Here is a 21,026-nt window from a genome sequence, read left to right on the forward strand (position 1 = left end):
AAATCCGACAACACGGAAATGTTTTAATGCAAAATTAAATTCAAAGCCAGTTGAAATTATTATATTATTTATGACAAAAGTTTATTTACGTGAGATATTTTCGCGTTATCATATTTTACTAGATGAATTTTTTATTTGGGTCATTCATGAAAAAATATTATTTTTTATACTAAGAGTATTACTTTTATTGTGAATATCGATAAGATTGACCCGTCTCATAAATAAAAATTCGTGAGATCGTCTTACAAAAAACATACTCATCATTTACTATTGAGTAATTTAATTTGTTGTGCATTGATTCAAACTCCAAAAAATATATTGATTTGACATACTAGTATTTTATATTATACCAATTTTTATGATACAACTGACATTATACTAATAGAGGTAAGATGTATGCTACTTTGAAAAATGACTTGTTTTTTGTAAGATGTCACAAAATTTTTTATGCCATCAGATGAATTATTTTGATCTATAATTATTATGAAAAATAATACTTTAACATACGAAGATATATTTTTATAATTTGTGTCGAAGATCCACTATCTCACAAGAATTTTTTTGTTAAAAAATCATATATATTATATTATGATCATTTTTAATTTTAAATTTAATTAATCAACCCAATTTTATTATTAAAAAAGAACTAAGGATATGTTCCTTGTTTTGAAAAATAATACTCATTTCGTCCCAATTACATAGTTCATACTCCATCAATCTTTTAAATTTGGTGACTAATTTAATCTATTGATCATTTAAAATTCATCAAAATAAATTTTTAATAATGCCATGTTATATATAAGATATCATATATCTTGTACAATTATTACACTTTATGTCAACTATGGAACTTATAATTAGTCAAATTTGATTTGAAAGAATTCGTGGGTTTGTTTACGTTAATGAAAAGTCAAATGATTTGGATCAAAATATAGAGGTAAAGGGTAAAAAGTACTGATATTTATTTCATTATATATTGTTCAAAGACAAAATAAAAGGGATATAAGTATGATAAAACAAATATTGATTAGTGTGATAAGATTGACTGAGGGATGATTATTGAGCTACAATAGCTCGATTTTTTAAATATTGAACATTGATTAATTAAATCGAGTTTGATTTTCAAACCAAGCTGAAGACACTCAAAATAATTATTCGTACAAATCGAATAATATTTTGATAAAACATTTAAAATATATGCAAGTTGAATGTGTAAAAATATTTTTGGTTGAAGCATTTTATAAAAAATTTGATATGCAGTATTTTGGTATTTGAAATATACAAAAAATGCTTCAACATTGCATCTTAAAAACAGTAGCAATAACAAGTAAATGCAATAAATTAATGGACACACATTTGTTTATGATGTTCAGATATTGACAACTCTTATGTCACCATTTCCATCCCTCTGGTAAGTTTCACTAGAGGACTTTGATTTAAATAATTCCTTGTACAAATCTATTTCGACTTAGAACTCATCTATTGTCTATTTGAAACTTCTAACACACTCTCGATTATAGGACGTAACCTCACAATATGCATAATATTTAACGTCTCTTATACCAAGACTTCAAATATAATCTTTATTGTTTTTATATGAAGACTCGCTCATCTAAACTTTGAAGTTCAACTATCATGTTTATGTGTGAATATTTTTACAGTGTATGTATATATCAAATGTATCATCACACTGGGGTTTGCTCTCATTCTAGCTCATTTCTTCATGTAAGTTGCTCATGCTTTGAATCCACTTTAAAAACTTGTATTTGATATTCAAAATGTTATATTTATATGCTCCAAGAATAATATATATGTTAGACACAAAAATAAGACCGTTTGAAAAGTTTTGTATTGTTTATGATATTGAAACGATCATTTTTGCCTTGTTGTTCACTTTTTACGAGCCTAACTGATTTTGAGGTCCGGTACGAGTTGGGCTTATAAGCTAGAATGATCATTCAGTTGGGCTCGTCAGCTAGTTTGAATAAACTGACGAGGTCTGCTGAAATCAGCAAAACTGTGCAGAATTAACAGTTTCATCGTCATTGTTAGAAAATTTCATGTTCGTAATATTGATTTTGATGTTAACAAAACTTGTTAGTGTATTTTTAACATATTCACTCACGTGTGAAATTGCAAATAGAAAAGGAAACTGAAACTGAATTTAGCCAAACTGAATTTTCTTGCGAGTTTTGGTGTTTTGATGATATCTCAGCTGGATGATCAGAAAACTTAATTTGGAACAAGTCGTATTTCACGTCAGTTGGGCAAATCTGTAAGGACCCGACGACACAGCCGCGGCCCCACTCACAGGACTCCCCAGTGGTTACCAAGATTCAAGAAACTATGTACTTAGCCTGGAGGTCATAGGTTCGAATCTTGGGGAGGCAAGGACTCCAGTGCAAGGGCTGGGGAGTCCTGTGAGTGGGGCCGCGGCTGTGTCGTCGGGTCCTTACAATAAAAGGCGCCTTTTATTGTAAGGACCCGACGACTCAGCCGCGGCCCCACTCACAGAACTCTCCAGCCCAGGTGCTGGAGTCACTGCCTCCCCAAGAATCGAACCTATGACTCCCTGGCTTAAGTCGCCTTTTATTGTAAGGACCCGACGACTCAGCCACGGGCCTACTCACAGAACTCCCCAGCCCAGGTGCTGGAGTCACTGCCTCCCCAAGAATCGAACCTATGATTCCCTGGCTTAAGTACATAATTCATTAATTCTTGGTAACCACTTGAGCTGGGCTGGGGAGTTCTGTGAGTGGGGCCGCGGCTGAGTCGTCGGGTCATCACACACAATCACTCATACATATACAAGAGAGTTGAACTCCAAATTTTAGTTGAGTGAATCTTCACATAAAGATATTAGAGATTATGTTTGTAGTCTTAGCATAAGAGACGTTAAACATTATGCGAATTGTGAGGTTGCGGCCTACAATTGAGAGTGTGCTAGGAGTTTTAATTAGGCAAGAGATAAGTCCTAAGTTGAAATGAGTTTGTACAAGGTGTTAAATAAATCAAAACCTTCTAGTGGATCATTCCAAAGGGAAAAAAGGGTGATGTAAGGAGCTGTTAATCTCCGAACATCTATAAAAAAATTTGTGTCTATTTATTTATTACATTTACTTATCATTTCCATTGTTTTTAAAGATGTGTTGTTGAAACATTCTATGTGTTTTTCAAATAACAAAATATTGTATATCAAGTGTTTGATAAAATGCTTCAACCAAAATATTTTTACTTATTCAACTTGCATATATTAAATATTTTACAAAATATTTAATTGATTTCTACGAAGAATTATTTTGAGTGTCTTCCACTTGGTTTGAATAACAAACTTGATTTAATTCATCGATATTCAATATTTCAATAAACGAGCTATTGTAGTTCAGTGATGATCCCCCTAATTGATCATGTCAGTCATTTATTAGCATCTTAAACTTTGATTCAAATTTTGTCTTGTGAAGATGATTTGTAAAATCATCGTCTTAGTTTCGTAACTCATACTTAATCGTTTCATTTGGATAATTGAGCAGACCAGACTAACTGCTCATGCCCAACTGATAATTACTAATCATCCAAACTGATGTGCCTTGCTCCCATTAGTTTGCCTAGACGTGGAATACAACTTGTCTCAAATTGTGTTTTCTATTCGGTAGTTTTGGAGGCTGGCCATTTACATCACGAAGTCGCGAGATCATCAAAAACTATAGCTCACCAGATTTTCAGTTTACTAAATTTGAGTTCAACTTTCATATTGAGTTAGCAACTTCACACTTGAATAAATATACTATAAATACAATAACTAGTTTTGTTATCATCAGAATCAAGATTGTTAGAACCCAAACACAATATCTTAATTTTAACAATCAATCTATATTATCAAATGAATTAGATCTTAATTTCCAATAAGTTTTGCGAATTAAAAACCCAACAGCCAAAAAAAACATAGATTCAAAAAATAACTTTTCGGAATGCATCCCACTGGCCACTAGCCCATTTGTTAACCATAACTATACATTTAAGTTTCTCGATATGCGTAATTACATCGGAATTAGTTTGATCACCAAAAACAATGCAAATTTTGAAAAAAGGAATGGTTATATAATTGTCTAATAGTGTGTGTGTGTTTAAAAATATTTTATATAGAACTAAACATAAACCCACCCTCAGATCACACATCTCCATAATAGAGTTATGTTTGATAACAAGTTGTATGACGCAATAGATATCATGAAGAAGATAAAAATTCACACACTCAGTTACACTCAGTTGCATTCTCATTCAATCAGTATTCTTTGATGTAATGCCATATTTGTTCTTAATATTGTTGTAGTACTTGAACTATTTATGATTTCTACTATCTCTGACCAGAGTACTTGTGAATTACACTTTGTATCGTCTTGAATAAAGGGTTCTTCATTAAAAAGAAAAAAAGAACTTATTCCGTATCATGAGGCCTGACCCAAAAACTGGCATAATGTTTGGACATTATAACCGGCCTTAATTAGGCCACAGCCGGACCAGGTTCCGCTCATTTGGAGATCCTCCCTACTCACAAGTATAAAAATTTTAATAGGACTTTATCGTTTTTGAATGGATTAATTACATCTACCTCAACTAAAATTTATCATATTACAAAAATTTCAATTATATTTATATATTACATATATTTCCTTTGAAATTTATGAAAATTAATAAATAAATCTAATAGTTTCTAACATTTCATACACCTCTGTTATGTTTCTATTTTTCTTACATTTAAACCCCTAAAATGTAAGATGATACCCCCGTAAGAGCTTGCATGATGGATTCTTCTGAAGCCGGGCAGGTGCAAGCCCGGGCTCTACTCCCCGAGCAACCAGACGCCCGGGCTCTTATGTAAACTCTCGGGAGGCATTCTACCCGGACTACCTCGATATCTGTACCGCACTCGAGTGATTCAGAAGATAAGATCTTGTCTCGAGAAGCGTACCTGACAGAATCCTATTGATGTGATATGATGGAAAAGTAGGGTGTCGTGACAGGAAGTCAACATCAAAGACTATGAGTGGTAGGTATACGCGCAAATCGAGGTAATCCTTGATTTTTCTTTCTATAAATAGCAGATATGTAATTCATTCGAGGGACTTTGGCTTCCTCTTCTTCTCTGGTTCTGGAGAATGATTCATTCACCAACATATGTTAACACACATATTTACACCAGTAGCCTTTACTTTTATCTAAGCTACACTGGTTATCATCTTCAACCTGCTGACTTAAGCATCGGAGTGGCCACGCCGGACACCCCTCCGGCGCCCATTCACGAGTTCTTTTCTTGTTTACAGGTTACAGCTGAAGCCATATTGCAGAGATATATCTTCATCACAGATATAGTCCTTGCTCAGCTTCCTTCATTATCTTGATAGCAGATCCGGTGGAGCACCCGACCCTGCTCACTCATTTCACCAAGATCGCATCATAAGATAAATATGAACATAAAGAAGTAAAATCTAAGATAAATACCAACTTGATTAAGATATTTGTAATTTTAGAAGCTATTGATTTTCATTTATCATTTTTCACAATTCTTAAAAAAGGTAGATGTAATAGTTGATTTTTTTTTTATTTTTATTTTTTTAACTATGACAAACCCGACACTGTAGTTGTAATTATCCCTTTTTAAATTGCATGCAATGAGTTGAACCTTAGAACTCAAGACTCAAGAGTAGATCTGGCTTATCCCTCAAATTCGAGTTTGTTCAAGCCACTAGATTATCTGCTGATATCCCAATCCACTAACTGTCTGGTATATATATGTAGGCAAAAACTTGTGTGAGACGGTCATCCATGAAAAAGTTTTACCTTTTATGCTAAGAATATTACTTTATTGTGAATATCGGTAGGGTTGACCCGTCGCACAGATAAAGATTCGTGAGACCGTCTCCCAAGAGACCTACTCATGTATGTAAAGATGGCAATTGATCGGAAGATCATATTATCCTATTATTTCTCATTGAAGATTTAAATTTTCCATTCATTAAAAAAAAAGATTGTAATTTTTCAACAGTAATTAAGATGAACTTTCACGAGTGTTCATGAAAATTTTCTAAACTAGTTCAAGAGTTCTGTGCATGCCAGTAGATAACAAAACAATTTCGATAAAAGATGCTGTATGTAAAAAAGAATCCACATTTTAAGACATTTTTAACTGCAAATAGGGTAAAGTAGCACCTAATACTTTCATTCAACTGGACCTTCAGCTTCAGACCCCTTTTCATGCTGCTTCTGCTTCGACCCTCATCTGCCAGAGGACGGTAAGGGGAGAAAAAGTTGGGTGAGATTATCCACGTACACTTGCCAACTCAACTTCATATACAAGCCACGAATTTGGAGGTACATTTTCTCCAGCTCCATGCTTTCCATAACTATACCGCAAAAAGGAAAACTTTCATGTATAAGCATATGGGTTGCGAATTGCGATAATCCAATTTCAGACAAAGATTTTAATGTATAGTGTCTATGGTTTGGAAGATTCAAAACATACCCCATCGATGGTGGGATATCGAGTCTCTTCTTATCCCCACCACGCATGTCTGCGTCTTCACGTAAAATTAAGGTTATGGTCCTAATTTAGCTCGATGAATATAGGATCAGTAATGATCCTATAAACCCGAAATCGACCCATTAAAAATATTCAGATATGGGTTATTTGAACCATACTAAATACCCCGGCTACCCGTCAATTTTCACATGACATGATGGGGTACGGGTCGGCACCCGAACCACCCAACTCGATTGCCCGATCCTAGATGAGTCAACTCAAACTTCACTCAAAATTCATAAAAAACAAGTTTTGTGGGTTGTCACATGTATCACGAACAAACGTCAAAAATCTCGTATTACCCATAGACAACTTTCTGACTCCAAATCATCGTTCATCCGATGAAATAATCTTGATAAAGCAAAAGTGCTTTAAATGTAAAATGAGACCCCTAAAATGCGAAAAATTTGAGTTATTTATAAGATTTTTTAGGAATTGTGTTGTCTTCGGTCTTATATGAACCTAACTCAAATTTTATCCATCCAAAATCTATTATTCGAGTGAGCTATAATAATTATAGCCGGACTATTAATTAGGCCAAAATAATTAAAATTAGACTTTTACTCATCAAGACGATTTAATAATATTTTATCCCAGAGTTTCGAGTGTTAATTGTGTTTAGAAAGTGTCCATCGATATATAGTATAAGATAAAATTAGGAATAAATATCAATGTTAAAAACAAAACAAAAAATAATGTTTCTGAATAACTTCAGCTAGTTTGCGCAATTTTTTTTGGAGTATGTTTTTTGTGAGACAATCTCACGAATATTTATCTGTGAGATGTGTCAACACTACCGATATTCACAATAAAAAGTAATACTTTTTCATGGATGACTCAAATAAGATATTCGTCTCACAAAATACGATCCGTGAGACTGTCTCACACAAGTTTTTGACTTTTTTTTTAAAGTGATGTCAAAATTATTACCCAAAATTTAGGTCAGATTTTTAAAAATGGATTTCATATTTACGAGCCCAGATGTTGTTGGGCCCAACTAACACAAATAACAATATAACAATGTCGGTGCTCTTATCTTCGATACACGGTAGAGAATTGAGAGCACTGGCAGTCACTTGATCGGTTGATTGGTCTCCTTTTCAGTTTCAGGAGGTGATCGATTCATTATTGCTTTCGTTAAATTTTCGTGGGTATTGTCTTATAAATTTACTTGTTTTGTCGGTATAATTTTTTCATGACTTGCTCGAGTAACGAGGAACAATCGAATGATTTTTATGGGCTTTCCTGACCAAATGCTTTATAATCGTACTATCTACTGAGATTGTACTGATTTTTTTGGTCCTCTGCATATTCTATGTTGTGTTTCTTTCTCGTGATAGCTTTGTGACAAGTAATCGAGATTTCTGTAGCATCTTTTATTATGTATTTCTTTTCCCCCTATTGCTCGACTATTTGATACAATTCACCACAAATTTATTGGGTTTAATCCTCGAATTTGGAATAACTTTAGTATACGCGCGCACTCAAGAAAGAGAGCTTTTTGGTGGTTGATGCTTGAATTGTTGGATAATTTATGCTTTACTCTGTATTAGTTGGTCGAAAAGTATGATATTTAGATATCTTACTTAACGCCCCACTTTATTTTTTTTTCCGAAGCTATATATGGCTTGCAAATAGATGTTTATGTGTAGTTGCTCACATATCGGGGACACTGATATTTCATTTAAAAAATATATATGTGATTTTATTTGGGTTTAATGAGATGCTACGGTGGGGGTGGTAATATCCCAATGCAGATCCAATGGTCATCATTGACCCAAACATACGTGCTTTGCCAAACATTAGAAAAAAATTTAGGCAATGGTAGCATTGGATCCACCCTGAGGTTAATACCTTAAGGAAGGTTGAAATCAGCCTTTGGGGCCACTATCCCACTCAATCGCTCCTGATAATGTGACATGTATGTGTGTGTGTGGCAGTATTATTTTGTGTTATTATTTATTTCATTGTTTGGGCTGTTATATAATTTTGTAGGATGTCCAAGTTCTTTGGAGGGAAAGATCCATTTGACCACCCATTTTTTGCTCAGCCATTTGGTGGTTTATTTGGTGCGAGAAGCCCATTTGATGATCCGTTTTTCACTCGCCCATTTGATGTCCATACTGATTCTAGGAAGCAAATCGCCATTGAGGAGCTGAGCCCAGATGATCAAGATGGCAATAATGCTACGCAGAACCAAATGGATAGCGAAGAACTTTCTGTTTGGAACCCGAATGAGTTTCAAACTGGTACATCTTTCACATTACCTCTATGTTTGTCACACACGTTCTATCCCCAATTAACTGGTTTATATGAGTGTGCTATGTGTGAGTTTTTTTGTCAGTGCTTCAATTGACACAATGATGTCTACTCTGCAATTCATTAACTTATCGAACAGTAGCTCTTAAGTGACTTGGTTTTACAATGATGTTACCATTCAGAATAGGTTACCAAAAGATTGCTTTACGGACAACATTTTGGGAAGATCATAGAAGTTGTCCATTGCACAGAGAGTGGAACTATATATCTTTCTTTTCATTTTATTATGCAAAAGTCGATATAAACTGCAGGGATCCAGAGCTTTAGCTTCCAGAAAATTGCATATGGTGGTCCAGATGGACCTTACTACTACACTTCTTCTGTTGGAAGAAGAACTGGGGGTGACGGGGTCAGTAACAATGCCTACCCAAGCGGAATTAACATTTTGTTTATGACATCTATAATTTTTATTTGTATAATTGTCAAAGGTGACTGTGATGGAGATGAAAGAAGAAGATCAATTGGCTGGTGAATCGCTGCATACAATTGCTAAAGGAATCCGTGATAAGGTAATATACTTGATGGAGTGCATGCCTGGTGCCGAAGTTCAAATTTAATATTTTCTATATTGATCGATTTTTTTGTTAGTTACTTGACTTTCATAATTAGTTGAATCTTCATCATGATTGGTAAAGTTCTGAAAAAAAGTAGCGCTTTTTTTTAAATTAACTGAGACCAGCTAAAGCTTTTACTTCTTTTGTCTAATTGCTTTTTACCTGTGATTACCAAGGGACACTCTGTTACGAAGAAAAAAACTTCCGGTGGCCAAGTTGACTCCTTACAAACTCTACACAATTTAAATGAAGGTTTGGTTCCTTCGCACAATATGATAGATGATAGGCTCTTTTCTTTCAAACTGTCCGTACCTGATATTTAGATTCCTTATTATTGGTTTTAGATGAGATTGCTGGTTTTGAAGAGAACTGGAAAACCCACGCTGATAAAGCTTTGCCTGGATGGAGCAATGGCTTCAATTCACTTGAGGATGCAGGTACATTACTTTAATGTCCAGTTTCAAAAGTGTTGTTATTTTTCTTTCTTTTTATTGGCTAGTTTTAGCGAGAATGCGTTTGTTTATCAATATTATCTTATTGTGTGATGAACTTGGTTTACGTATTTGAGATTCTGAATTGTGAATCTAGACGATTTAGAAAAATAATAAAATAAAATAAAGTAAATTGTCGCATTTATTCATCGATAATGCTTGCAATCATGTGGGGATATCACTTTTTATTTATTATGCAGGGACTTATGAAAGTGCGTGGAATAATCTAGCAAATTGGAGCGGTTGGCCTTTTCCTTCTCTGGACCACTATGGAAGTGGTGGAAATTCTTCATTTCTCTATCGTTTCTCAAATTATGCATTCAATGTTTCATTGTTCTGTTGGATTTTCTACAATTTTTTACTCCCAATAAGGATTTTTGATGATGAGATTTTTGAACTATTGCCCTTATTTGACAATCGAAGATTAAAGATTGATCAAATGTCTTACAAACCTTAGTTGTGAACTAGTTGGGGTTAGCAGAAACTTAAACATCATCAAACTGATACCGGGGAAAAAAAGATAACGAGCTTGTTTCCTTTAATGGTTGAAGTAAGTCGGCTCTAAATAATTTACATGTTCATCCCCAAATCCTATAAGTTTATATACAAGACCTTCGGAAAAAAAAACTGAAAATTTGAGCTCTGGTTTACTTTCAACTTGAGCGGTTGCTTTTAGATAGAAACTACAAATACTTTTAGAGTCGAATCCCTTTATGAGTGATCTTTACATATATCTCTAATGCTTTTATTCAGTTATGCATAACCTTCCTCTCAGATCATGCAGGGACTAGCCACTTAGCTAATTGGGGTGGTTGGCCATTTCCTTCTTTGGAGTTCGATGGATATGGTGGAGCTGAAACAAACAGTGAACCCACGGGGACCTCCGCTCGTGGAACCTCAAGAAAAGTAATCCCAATAGAGTAGAGCCTGCTGTTTTGGACTTGCTGGTAGCCGTGAGTCTGCAAGTGTTTGGATGTGTCTTTTGTATCTGGTTTTACTTCATGTTATGTAGTAGTTGCCTATGTGATGATCTCAGTCCTGGACGGTTTGTCTGCAGGTAAATTTATATATGTATGATACTGAAAAGTTATGTATGAGTGGCAGATTATGGCTACAATTGGTATTGTTTTTGGACTTTTTTAAAAAATGCATTTTGGAAAATATATGCATGGACATCGTAAATGACTTTTAAATTTTTCTGGATAATATAAAATAAGTTGAGTTGGTGATACTGCATTTTTTAATATATTTTATCCAGAAAATTAAAATCATGTTTTTTTTAAGACTAGGTATCTTGGGAGGCAGTTTCACTGAATTTTTATATGTGAGACGGGTCAATCCTATCGATATTCATAATAAAAGTTATATTTTTAACATAAAAAGTAATATTTTTTTATGGATGACTCAAATAAGATATATGTCTCACAAAATACGATCCATGAGATCGTTTCAAACAAATTTTTATCTTTTTTTAATCAATGTGGTTGATTAATATAAAGTCGTTTTAAATATTTATTTCAAATATTTCATCGAATCTAGATATAATTTTAGCACTTTGCTACTTGAGACGGGTATATATGTATTAAATATTAATGAAAAGTGTAATTTTATTAAGATAAATCATTATAAAAAATATAATTATGACAGTGTAATTTTTCTAGGTATCATTGAGTTATTTGAAGGAATGATTTGGAATGATTTCACGTTGAGATATTCGAAATTCATTTAATGACTAAGAAAAATTATTTTTGATTTGAAATTTATTTTCAACTGGATTTGTTAAAACAAACCAATAAATGAATAATGTGATTGTTTCAAGAATTAGTAAGTATGAAAGTAAATAACTTCTCATAGTCAAATAAGTCGATTTTGGCTAACCATAGAAAATTGACATGATGATAAATTCATTTCTCTAGGTTGTAATATTCTCAAAAACTTTAAATTATAATAATCTTTATATAATAATCCCATAGTCGCTTATTATTTAACAATAAAATATTGGATTTAGCTTAGTTAAATATGTGTCTTAATTTTTGATTTAATAAATTATTTGTACAAAAGCATTATTTTATAAATGATTTATTTCCCCATAGATTTATTACAGGCCAATTTCCCCGTCAGGGGTGCCAAGACTTGGATCGATGGACCACAGGAACGTCGTCGTATGTGACAATGGCACCGGAGTAATTATTCCCTGCTTTAACTTCCACATTTCAGAGTGATCGGTTCTACAATTATTCGATTTCATCTCTTCATTATCATTTAGTTTGCTTAATTCTGTGTTCTCTTTGATTCTGCTCAGTATGTCAAGTGTGGATTTGCGAGTGAAAATTTCCCCACGTCGGTATTTCCTTGTGTTGTTGGAAGGCCAATGCTTCGCTACGAAGAATCGTTGTTGGAGCAAGAGATCACGGTCAGATTTATTTCTTTCACTTATGGTTCAGATTGGTGTTTATTTACTTGTATATTTCGGAACTATACAAAGAAAATTCATTTCACTGGGAGATTACTCAGCGTACTTCGAAATTTCACAGGCACGATTTGAGCAGGGGAAAAATAACTTTCTTTCATCGATTTTCTTTACTTCACGACGCGTAGCTGAGCTACATAAATTGCATGTCGAAAAGTTATAGTTTTTATACTTGTTTTGTTTAAAATGAAGCCAAATTGATGGTTTTCTTGAAGTTCCACGTACTGGAAATTGGAATTGCATTCTTTGTATTCCGACTCACTTTATCTTGGAACACATTATAGCTCTGTAGTTGTGTTTGTATTTTCCTATACGTCGAGAGATCGTTGCACTTTTTTTAGCTCTTAAGTCAAACGTGGCAAACACTTGTTGCTTTCTACCACTTAATTTTCTTTTTTCGTGTGTCCACAGGATATTCTTGTTGGAGATGCTTGTTTGAAATGGAGGCATCAGTTAGACATATCTTACCCTGTTAACAATGGTATCGTGCAAAATTGGGATGATATGGAACATGTGTGGGATCATGCATTTTTTAGCGAACTAAAGGTTACTTTCCGTAGCTTTTAATCTCCAAATCAATGCAGAAAGTTTCATTTATCCAGTGTATTGTTTGAATTATTGGTACACACACACTCTCTCTCTCTCTCTCTCTCTCTGTTTCAAAGACATGGTTTTACTCTTCATTTCATTTTACTTTCTGAAGGTTGATCCCGCACAATGCAAAATTTTTCTCACTGACCCACCTTTGAATCCATCTAAAAACCGTGAAAAAATGGTAAACTGCCTAGTTCTAGAATTATAGATTTGGATTTCTATTGGTGGAACTAAGATGATATGATCCATATCTTAAATTGTCTGTATCCAGGTTGAAGTCATGTTTGAGAAATACAACTTTGCTGGTGTTTTCATTCAAATCCAAGCTGTTTTGACATTGTACGCTCAAGGTGCTTGTGATGCTAAATTAAAAAATTGTGGTTTCAGTCACTGGTCTGCACACTACTGTTAACAAGCTAGTCACTATGAATATGGTGTCTGCAAAAAACTTTGTCCATCACAGTACAGTTTATTTTATGGTTGTTTCTGTTCACTTTCTCCCTGGACTAGCATTGAATTTTCTATAATGTGCTATCCAACGCCATCTTGAGATGACTCAGGTCTGCTGACGGGACTAGTAATTGATTCTGGCGATGGAGTTACTCACGTGGTAAACTTTCTATCAAGACTTATCTGTGATGTGGATCATGGGTGGTTTGATAACTAGTTGTCATTTTTCTCTTAATCGATAAATTCCCAAACAGTTGTGTTTGTTTGCTAAATGATATTTGATAAGCATTCTGATCTGGAATGTCACACTGATAGAAAGAGAAAATATTTTTAAAGATTAAATTAAAGGGCTTTTTTTTAAAATAATATAAATTAAAAAACTATTTATTAAAATATTGCAAAAATAAAATTCTTATCAAAATAGTACAATCCGGGAGAGATTCTTCCGGATTCTAAATTTTTTTTTTTAAAAAAAGGGGACACAGATTTGAAATGAATCCGTGACATACTGTCACAGATTCAGAATCCGTGACATCTATGTCATTTGCGCAAAATTTTTAAAGGTTTTCACGAATTCTTGTTTTCAGTTGTGTTTTCCGACTACGTTGCGTTGGTTTATCGAGCATCAACAATTTTGAAGTATTTGACATGTATTAATTTATTTTTATTATTATTAAAATAATTTTTTTTATAATGTTATTTTTTTATAAGAATGTTTAACATTGTTAGGTAATAATATATTTCATTCGAACGACTCTTAAAAGGTAACGTTATTATTTTTGTTGATAATATTGAAATTATTTTCCTATTTAGTGTTGTTATTATTATGAGAACAATAAAAAATTTTATTTAGAGAGGTGTTAGTTGTACGAGATAAATTATCATTTTTTGTAGTCAGAAAACACAACCGAAAACAAGAATCTGTGACAACCTTTAAAAATTTTGCGCAAATGACATAGAATCCGTGACATCCTGTCACGGATTCTGAATCCGTGTCACGGATTCATTTCAAAGTTGTGACCTCTTTTTTTTTAAAAAAAAAAAATTAGAATCCGGAAGAATCTCTCCCGGATTGTACTATTTTGATAACATTTTCATTTTTGCAATATTTTAATAAATAGTTTTTAAATTTATATTATTTTTAAAAAAAGCCCTAAATTAAAGGAATAGATCAACCATTGAGTATTTATGTTGCCGGTTTCTTATCAATGCCAAAATTATGTTGCTGGAAATGATAAAAAAAAAGGTTCATCAAATGTTCTATCTTTCATTTATTTAATTGCATTGTCGGTTTTTTCATGTGAGATAATGAGTTTCTACTGTAGAGGAAGCTAGCTTGCTACTTGAAGAATGGTGATATTTATTGTCAGGTTCCAGTTGTTGATGGATACTCATTCCCTCATCTCACAAAGAGGATGAACGTGGCTGGGCGCCACATAACGTCATATCTTGTCGATTTACTTATGAGGAGAGGGTGAGATTTGTTAAAGCTTCTGAAATCATTTGAGAGAGTGTATAATTTTGTCTAAGGATTGATTTATTAATTGTGCCAATGGTTTTGCTTTTTCTGTGAAGGTATGCTATTAATAGAACAGCTGACTTTGAGACTGTCAGGACTATCAAAGAGAAGCTTTGCTATATAAGGTGGGTGAATTAATATTTGTTTTCAACGACTTATAAATTGATACACATGTTTTGACGTCTTTCTTAATTGATGAAGTTATGATTACAAAAGGGAATATCAATTGGGACTTGAAACTACTATCCTTGTTAAGAATTATACTGTAAGTTAATTCTCTGCGAGTTCATATCTTCTCAAGGCTACTGAAATAAAGTAACTACAATTGCTAGAACCAATGTATCTTGCTGTGAACTCGCAACTTAAATATTTTACCGCGGTCCTTACTTTTTCGATGCAGAAGTTTGTTTTAACTTTCATAGAAGAATAGTTAGATTTAACATTTTGCCTCAACATATCTTTTCTATGGGTATATTACCTTGCTATCTTTCAGGCGTGTTGGAAAAAAATTAACAAATTTAAAGTTATTACCTGTAATAAACAGCTGCCAGATGGAAGGGTCATTAAAGTTGGCACCGAACGCTTTCAAGCACCGGAGGCTCTTTTTACTCCAGTAAGCATGAATCTGTGTCCCGTGATTACTATATTAGGCTTTTCAAGTTAATATTAAGCGATCATTTACCTGTTTCTGGATGTTCATTGTCTAATTTATGAAGCACTGTTTGAATGTTTGTCAACATGCTTCGAGTGTATTTTTTGTTATCTATTGTGTCGTTGTCTACCAAAAGATGGATGTTGGTGGAAAAAACTCTAAATATAGAAATAATTTGTCTTTGACTCTCACTCAGGATAAATGCATGGAACATTTGGTTCATGTTGATTTATTGTTCCAATCCTGAGATGTCCGGAATTTTCTATCACCAATAGCTTTGCTTAGTTATATGACTTGTCTGGGAGAAGCGGTGCCTCCCTCACAAAGGGGATCTCGGTGACTAGGCTTGAACGATTGTGTACCAAACACATTTCTCTATAAAAATCATAAGATCATGAGCGGGGTTGTTGCTTGTCAAGTGCCGCGAATGTATGAGCGCTGATGTCTGTATTGGCGACCAAATGACAGGAAAGGGCCGCTGAAGCTCAGTGTAGGGCGGTCATAACTATAACAGTCTTCTTTTTTTTTTAGTTGCATGTTACTGAAGGCTCCTCGATATCATCTTCATTTGCTGTTTCATGCTGTTGTGACTGCTTAGATTCCGTAAATATGAAGTTTTTTACTTTTACAGGAACTCATAGATGTGGAAGGAGATGGAATGGCTGACATGGTATTTCATTAAATGCCTACTTCGATAAAAGTTTGAGCCTTTTGAATTCAAGCAACTCGATGCACATTTGGGTTGAGCTCCAGTGTAATGATTGCTCCTACTATGAGGTTGAGATCAAACAACGGTGATTTAGGTTCAACTGTTTATAAAAGACTTGAAATTCCAAATCTTTATAAACGTTGCAGGAAGCACCAGAGTTTTGGATCAACAGGCAAGATTATTTGGAAGGAGGACTCGCTTGTTTAAGCAAGTGTGGCGGGGCATGAGAACGAGTCTCACCATTTCGTGAACTCGATGCTCGAATTCTTGGCTACCGAAAGAAAGCATTAAAGACGTCAAGCATGCTTGTTTAGTTAGATACAAATAATTCTACAGTGTTAAGTAGTTTGATACTGAATCTTGTGGCCTGCGTAAAATGGATTTGACATGTTGTAGCTATTATTTGTATGCTGTCAAGTAATCAAACAAAATAAGCTGTATTCCCACTCTCTGCGTTTTTTGCTGGTACCAAATGTTTTGATTCATACTTCACAGATGCAACCATGGCAGACCTACGAAAGAAATCGAGGAAGCCATGTTGTTTCATTTTCAAACTTCATATTGTTTTGGGATTTTTTTTTAAAAAAAGGGAAAAAAATGCAAAATAGGTGGAAAATAAAAAGTTCCGTTCAATCTGTAAACACCATGGGCTAGTTTTAACCAACCCAGAAAAATAAAAAGGAGAAGGCGTAATGGGCTCTTTATTTCTAACAAATGGGCTTTCTTGTATTCTTCAGATCTGAGCCCATCATACGTTATGGGCTACGAGGCTCATTAATGCTTATCGCTCTCGATCTATCTAAACAAACGGCCCATCAGCTTCGATCCCCCGATCATTACGATCAGTAATCCAAGATTTACTCGATAAATTTTCTGAAATCAACTTTTAAATCTCCACTCTCCAGTTTCATGGATCAAAGTGCAGGACATTTTTGCGAATGAAATTGCAGTGATGGATTGAGATTCTCTCGTTGCTGGAGTTTTTGGAAGCTTCATTTGGTTTGAAGAGCGGGGTAATATGCAGTGGAAGATGATATGCGTCGGATGGAAGCGTTTGATTTTTTTGCTGCCTGCAGTTGTTATAATTCCTCATATGCTCTCAGGTTCCTAGTCTGATGCTTTCTGATTTCCTCAATCAATTTCTGATGTGTTGTTATTGTTATGTATGTTCAACGAAATGAGAAATGTATGTTCCTTTCAGTTTTGGAGTTCCAGAAGCTGACAAATTCGGGGGATTTGCGCAGTGAAAAGCGTATGAAATTTGATCGTCTTGTTCTTGGACCAGCAGCTGGTGAAGGCCTGCCTGATCGTCTCCATTGCCAAGGTATTTTTAGTTAGTCCCTTTACTTTCTAAGAGAGGAAAAGGATTTACTATTTCATTGTTAGTTCTTAATTTCTCTACTCGCAAATGATTAATATCCATGAATTCTTTTTTGGAACCTTCTTGCTACACTCTTGCTATTTTGCAATTATAGAATCAGATATCTACCTTAAGAAATCTCGCAATATCCACAGTATTTTTTTCCTTATTTATTCTTCATTAGCTACATTTGAGATATAAGCATGTGCAAGTTGTTTTTATCCTATTTTGTTTACGTCTTGATTACTTGTGGGCAAACATGTTGAATCATGCTATTGGCATGTATTTGTGGCGCTGAACTATGTCATTACCTAGTTTATTCTCGATTTCATGAGTTTGGACATTTTGCGATCAAATCAAGGTGCCCATGAAAAAAAAAGTTTTTTGGTATGGTTTGAACTGATTTGCCTAAATTGACAAAATTGTGAATCAGGAACCAAGGCTCTCAACAAGACAAGTTTTGGATTACTTCCTAACGATCCTAACTCTGGGGAACATGTTGCTTTTGTCTCGATGTTTGCTGCCTACGATTCTGCTGCTGATGGACTGGTCTCTGGTAGACCGTCTGACTATGTTACTGTAGGGAATACTTCATACAATAAGGTGGAGAGATCTATGGCAATCTTGAATGTGTTTATAAATTTCATCCAGGTGCATCCAAGTAATATATTATCTTCTCTTTTTTTTTTTGAAATTTTTTACCCATTCACATGATCCCCTAGTGTGACTTGCACTTGAGATTTCAAAAATGAAAAACTGACTGTTCAACAACTGAGATTGTTGGTTGTGATAAATAATATATTTTCTGTTGTGGAATGGCTTCAATCCTCTAAGAATATGTTTTTTTTTTTCATTTTATTTTCTAAACAAACTTATATGTTGAATCATGGGCCATGACATATTTTCCAACAATGTCTGAATTTATATTTGATTCAGCTTGTAAGGATAAGAACGACTAATCTAAACAAGGATAATTCATGTCTTATCAATGTGTAGGTGACTATGCCCAAAAGCAACATCTTCATCCTTACTGATCCAACGTCGGAGCTTCGTTTGCATCGAGACATGGTTACTATACAATCAATACAAGGTGAATATTCGCGAGACAAGTTGATGCTTCAAAGAATCAGGTTTTACATTGTAAGAGCATTAGGCATGCTTGAAAAATGGAGATAATTTTTCTATATATTTCTTATTTTACCTTAGTTCATCGTATATGTTGATGTTTTTTAATGTTTCCTGTGATATAAAATGCAATTGTTTTTATAAATATGTTATTTGACTTGATTTTGTTGGATTAGTACTATTTGGTGCATACTTTGTGTTAGTCCTGTGAGATTTTATTTGTTAATAGTATGTCATGTTTTTTTAAGAATGTAATTGTTTCCTTTTTGCAATGTGTTTTCTCGAGGCTTTTCTAGAAATACAGCTTAAAAAGATGACTCAGAAGCGGGAGCAAGTCAGTCATTTCATTTTTACTGACTCGGATATAGCAGTGGTGAATGACCTGGGACATATATTTACGGAATATCCAAATTTTGATCTGGCTCTTACCTTCCGGAACAACCAAAATCAACCTTTGAATTCAGGATTTATAGCAGTAAGGGGCACTGCTGAGGGAATTCGAAGGTGCACTTTCTATCATTTGTCCTCTACAACCTAACTAGAACTGGGAAAATATATTTAAGAAGTAACCAATCATCAAGGAGACACCTAGAAGAAACTTTTGTGGGCAGAAACTGCTCGATTGAGAGGCAATTTTTTTTGTTTTCGTGTGGTGATGAAGGGACACAAAGCAAGCATGACTTTAACTTGATAAGAAGCCCGAGAGTACTATGAAACTGCACATTGAAAAAACCGACCGTGTTTTCTCCTTTTTTCTGCTGAATCTCTCAATTTGCGAATATTTTTGTTGTAGTTGGTGTTAATATGTTTGAACTTGGAATTTTCGTTACTAAATTGTACTTCCCCCCCCGTGTATTAAGATAATTGTATGTTATTACAGGGGAATGACTTTCTTACATGAAGTGCTGGAAGTTTACAGTTTAAAATTCATGAAAGCTTCCCGGATGCTTGGAGATCAATTAGCGCTTGCATGGATAGTAAAATCTGAGCCTAATTTTAATGGAAGAAGGTTTTCTAGAAGAGAGGCTTTCCTAGATAAAATCAGTGGTGCTTCGGTCCTCTTCTTACCATGTTCTAGTTATAATTGGACACCACCTGAGGGTGCTGGTCAGTTTCATGGAATGCCCTTGGATGTGAAGGTAAGAACATATATATCACTTCTCAATGAATAAACAACTGATTAAAAATAAATTTTTTCTTCCCTTTGAGACGGGCTTCTTGAATAAGATTTACTGTAAAACTTCGTTTTGTTTTTGGTTTCAGGTAGTTCATTTCAAGGGATCACGGAAACGACTCATGCTGGAGGCTTGGAACTTCTGGTCATCATATTCCGACATGTCGGATATGTTGTGCCTAATTTTGAAGAGCGGAAGGACAAAATACGATTTCTAATAACGTACATGCTGAGATTTTGTTGGTTGTGTATCCAATTTGTTACATCATATAGTTTCTCCAATCTGGTGGAGTTATGGTAATTTGGATGCCAAACTTAGTTGATCCCTCTGAGGGGTTTTTTTTCTGTTGTTGCCAATTTGGAATGCTACAGTTTTTCACAGCAATAAAACCGTCATTGATATTTGAAGGAAAAAAAAAAAGCAAGAAAAAATTAGTTTAAAAAGTAATAACTCTATAAAATATTTTTTTGAACAATATAACATATTTTCGAGAAAATTTCTTATTCAGTCGCTCATTTATCATATTTTCCAGTATCGGTCCCTCTTTTTCAATTATCTCGATTTAGTATTTAATTTTATGTTATTTTTTCCTATTTAGTCATTTAACTCCACTGTTAAAAATGACAGAAAGTAAGCATATGATCCATTGATAATTCCCTATTTAATCTTCTATTTTATTGCATTTTCTGATTTAGTCTTTCGACTAAAAGAAGACCTCGCTCCAAGTTATTCAAAAATAGTGGCGTTGAGTTTCTCGGCTCTTTCATCACCTATTATCAGCTAATTTCCATGTTGGTGATTCTCCATTTTTAGACCCAACTCGAAGAAGAGGCTTTAAGACTACAATGAATGCTCACCAAAAAAAGCAAAAAAAAGGGTCTTATTCTCCACTTCTTCGGATTCGGATGCCCGCGAAACCATATGATAATGTAGAGTAGGTATGGAACTAAATAGGAACCTATCCCCATATTTTTCATATCAATAGTTTGTTAAAATCATTGAAGTTCATATGACCATAAACATGCTTGAGC

General features: G+C 34.1%; 3 protein-coding genes across 21 annotated transcripts; all 3 read left to right on the plus strand.

Annotated features, from left to right (window-relative positions):
• The first annotated feature begins 7,561 nt into the window (after window positions 1–7,561).
• Window positions 7,562–11,058, plus strand: LOC142546815 (uncharacterized). Of its 2 annotated transcripts, none has more exons than XM_075654738.1 (8): window positions 7,562–7,690; window positions 8,573–8,826; window positions 9,148–9,245; window positions 9,325–9,405; window positions 9,627–9,702; window positions 9,795–9,887; window positions 10,142–10,219; window positions 10,717–11,058. In XM_075654738.1, the coding sequence occupies exons 2-8, from the start codon at window positions 8,574–8,576 to the stop codon at window positions 10,863–10,865; spliced, it is 828 nt and encodes a 275-aa protein (XP_075510853.1). In that variant the 5' UTR covers window positions 7,562–7,690; window position 8,573; the 3' UTR covers window positions 10,866–11,058. The 2 variants fall into 2 exon arrangements, with proteins under 2 accessions (XP_075510853.1, XP_075510854.1); XM_075654739.1 differs by having other exon boundaries at window positions 10,726–11,058.
• Window positions 11,059–12,006: 948 nt separating this feature from the next.
• LOC142546817 (actin-related protein 2-like) lies at window positions 12,007–16,775 on the plus strand. 17 transcript variants are annotated; one of them, XR_012820521.1, is made up of 12 exons: window positions 12,007–12,124; window positions 12,244–12,354; window positions 12,823–12,957; window positions 13,115–13,186; window positions 13,277–13,355; window positions 13,566–13,615; window positions 14,826–14,929; window positions 15,031–15,099; window positions 15,176–15,239; window positions 15,519–15,587; window positions 15,823–16,116; window positions 16,258–16,775. XR_012820521.1 is itself a non-coding variant. In XM_075654744.1 (11 exons), the coding sequence occupies exons 1-11, from the start codon at window positions 12,083–12,085 to the stop codon at window positions 16,306–16,308; spliced, it is 897 nt and encodes a 298-aa protein (XP_075510859.1). In that variant the 5' UTR covers window positions 12,007–12,082; the 3' UTR covers window positions 16,309–16,775. The 17 variants fall into 17 exon arrangements, 13 of the variants coding, with proteins under 13 accessions (XP_075510859.1, XP_075510858.1, XP_075510863.1 ...); XR_012820524.1 differs by lacking the exon at window positions 15,823–16,116 and adding an exon at window positions 15,375–15,443 and having other exon boundaries at window positions 16,258–16,306; XR_012820522.1 differs by lacking the exon at window positions 15,176–15,239.
• A 259-nt stretch (window positions 16,776–17,034) lies between these two features.
• On the plus strand, window positions 17,035–20,295 carry LOC142546816 (uncharacterized). Of its 2 annotated transcripts, none has more exons than XM_075654742.1 (7): window positions 17,035–17,438; window positions 17,537–17,659; window positions 18,129–18,298; window positions 18,692–18,835; window positions 19,107–19,324; window positions 19,701–19,959; window positions 20,084–20,295. In XM_075654742.1, exons 1-7 carry the CDS (start codon window positions 17,354–17,356, stop codon window positions 20,210–20,212), a joined length of 1,128 nt encoding a protein of 375 aa, XP_075510857.1. In that variant the 5' UTR covers window positions 17,035–17,353; the 3' UTR covers window positions 20,213–20,295. The 2 variants fall into 2 exon arrangements, with proteins under 2 accessions (XP_075510857.1, XP_075510855.1); XM_075654740.1 differs by having other exon boundaries at window positions 17,039–17,438; window positions 18,129–18,346.
• Window positions 20,296–21,026: the final 731 nt, after the last annotated feature.

This window comes from Primulina tabacum, chromosome 5, assembly GCF_025594145.1.
Source record: "Primulina tabacum isolate GXHZ01 chromosome 5, ASM2559414v2, whole genome shotgun sequence".
Classification (NCBI taxonomy): Eukaryota; Viridiplantae; Streptophyta; class Magnoliopsida; order Lamiales; family Gesneriaceae; genus Primulina; species Primulina tabacum.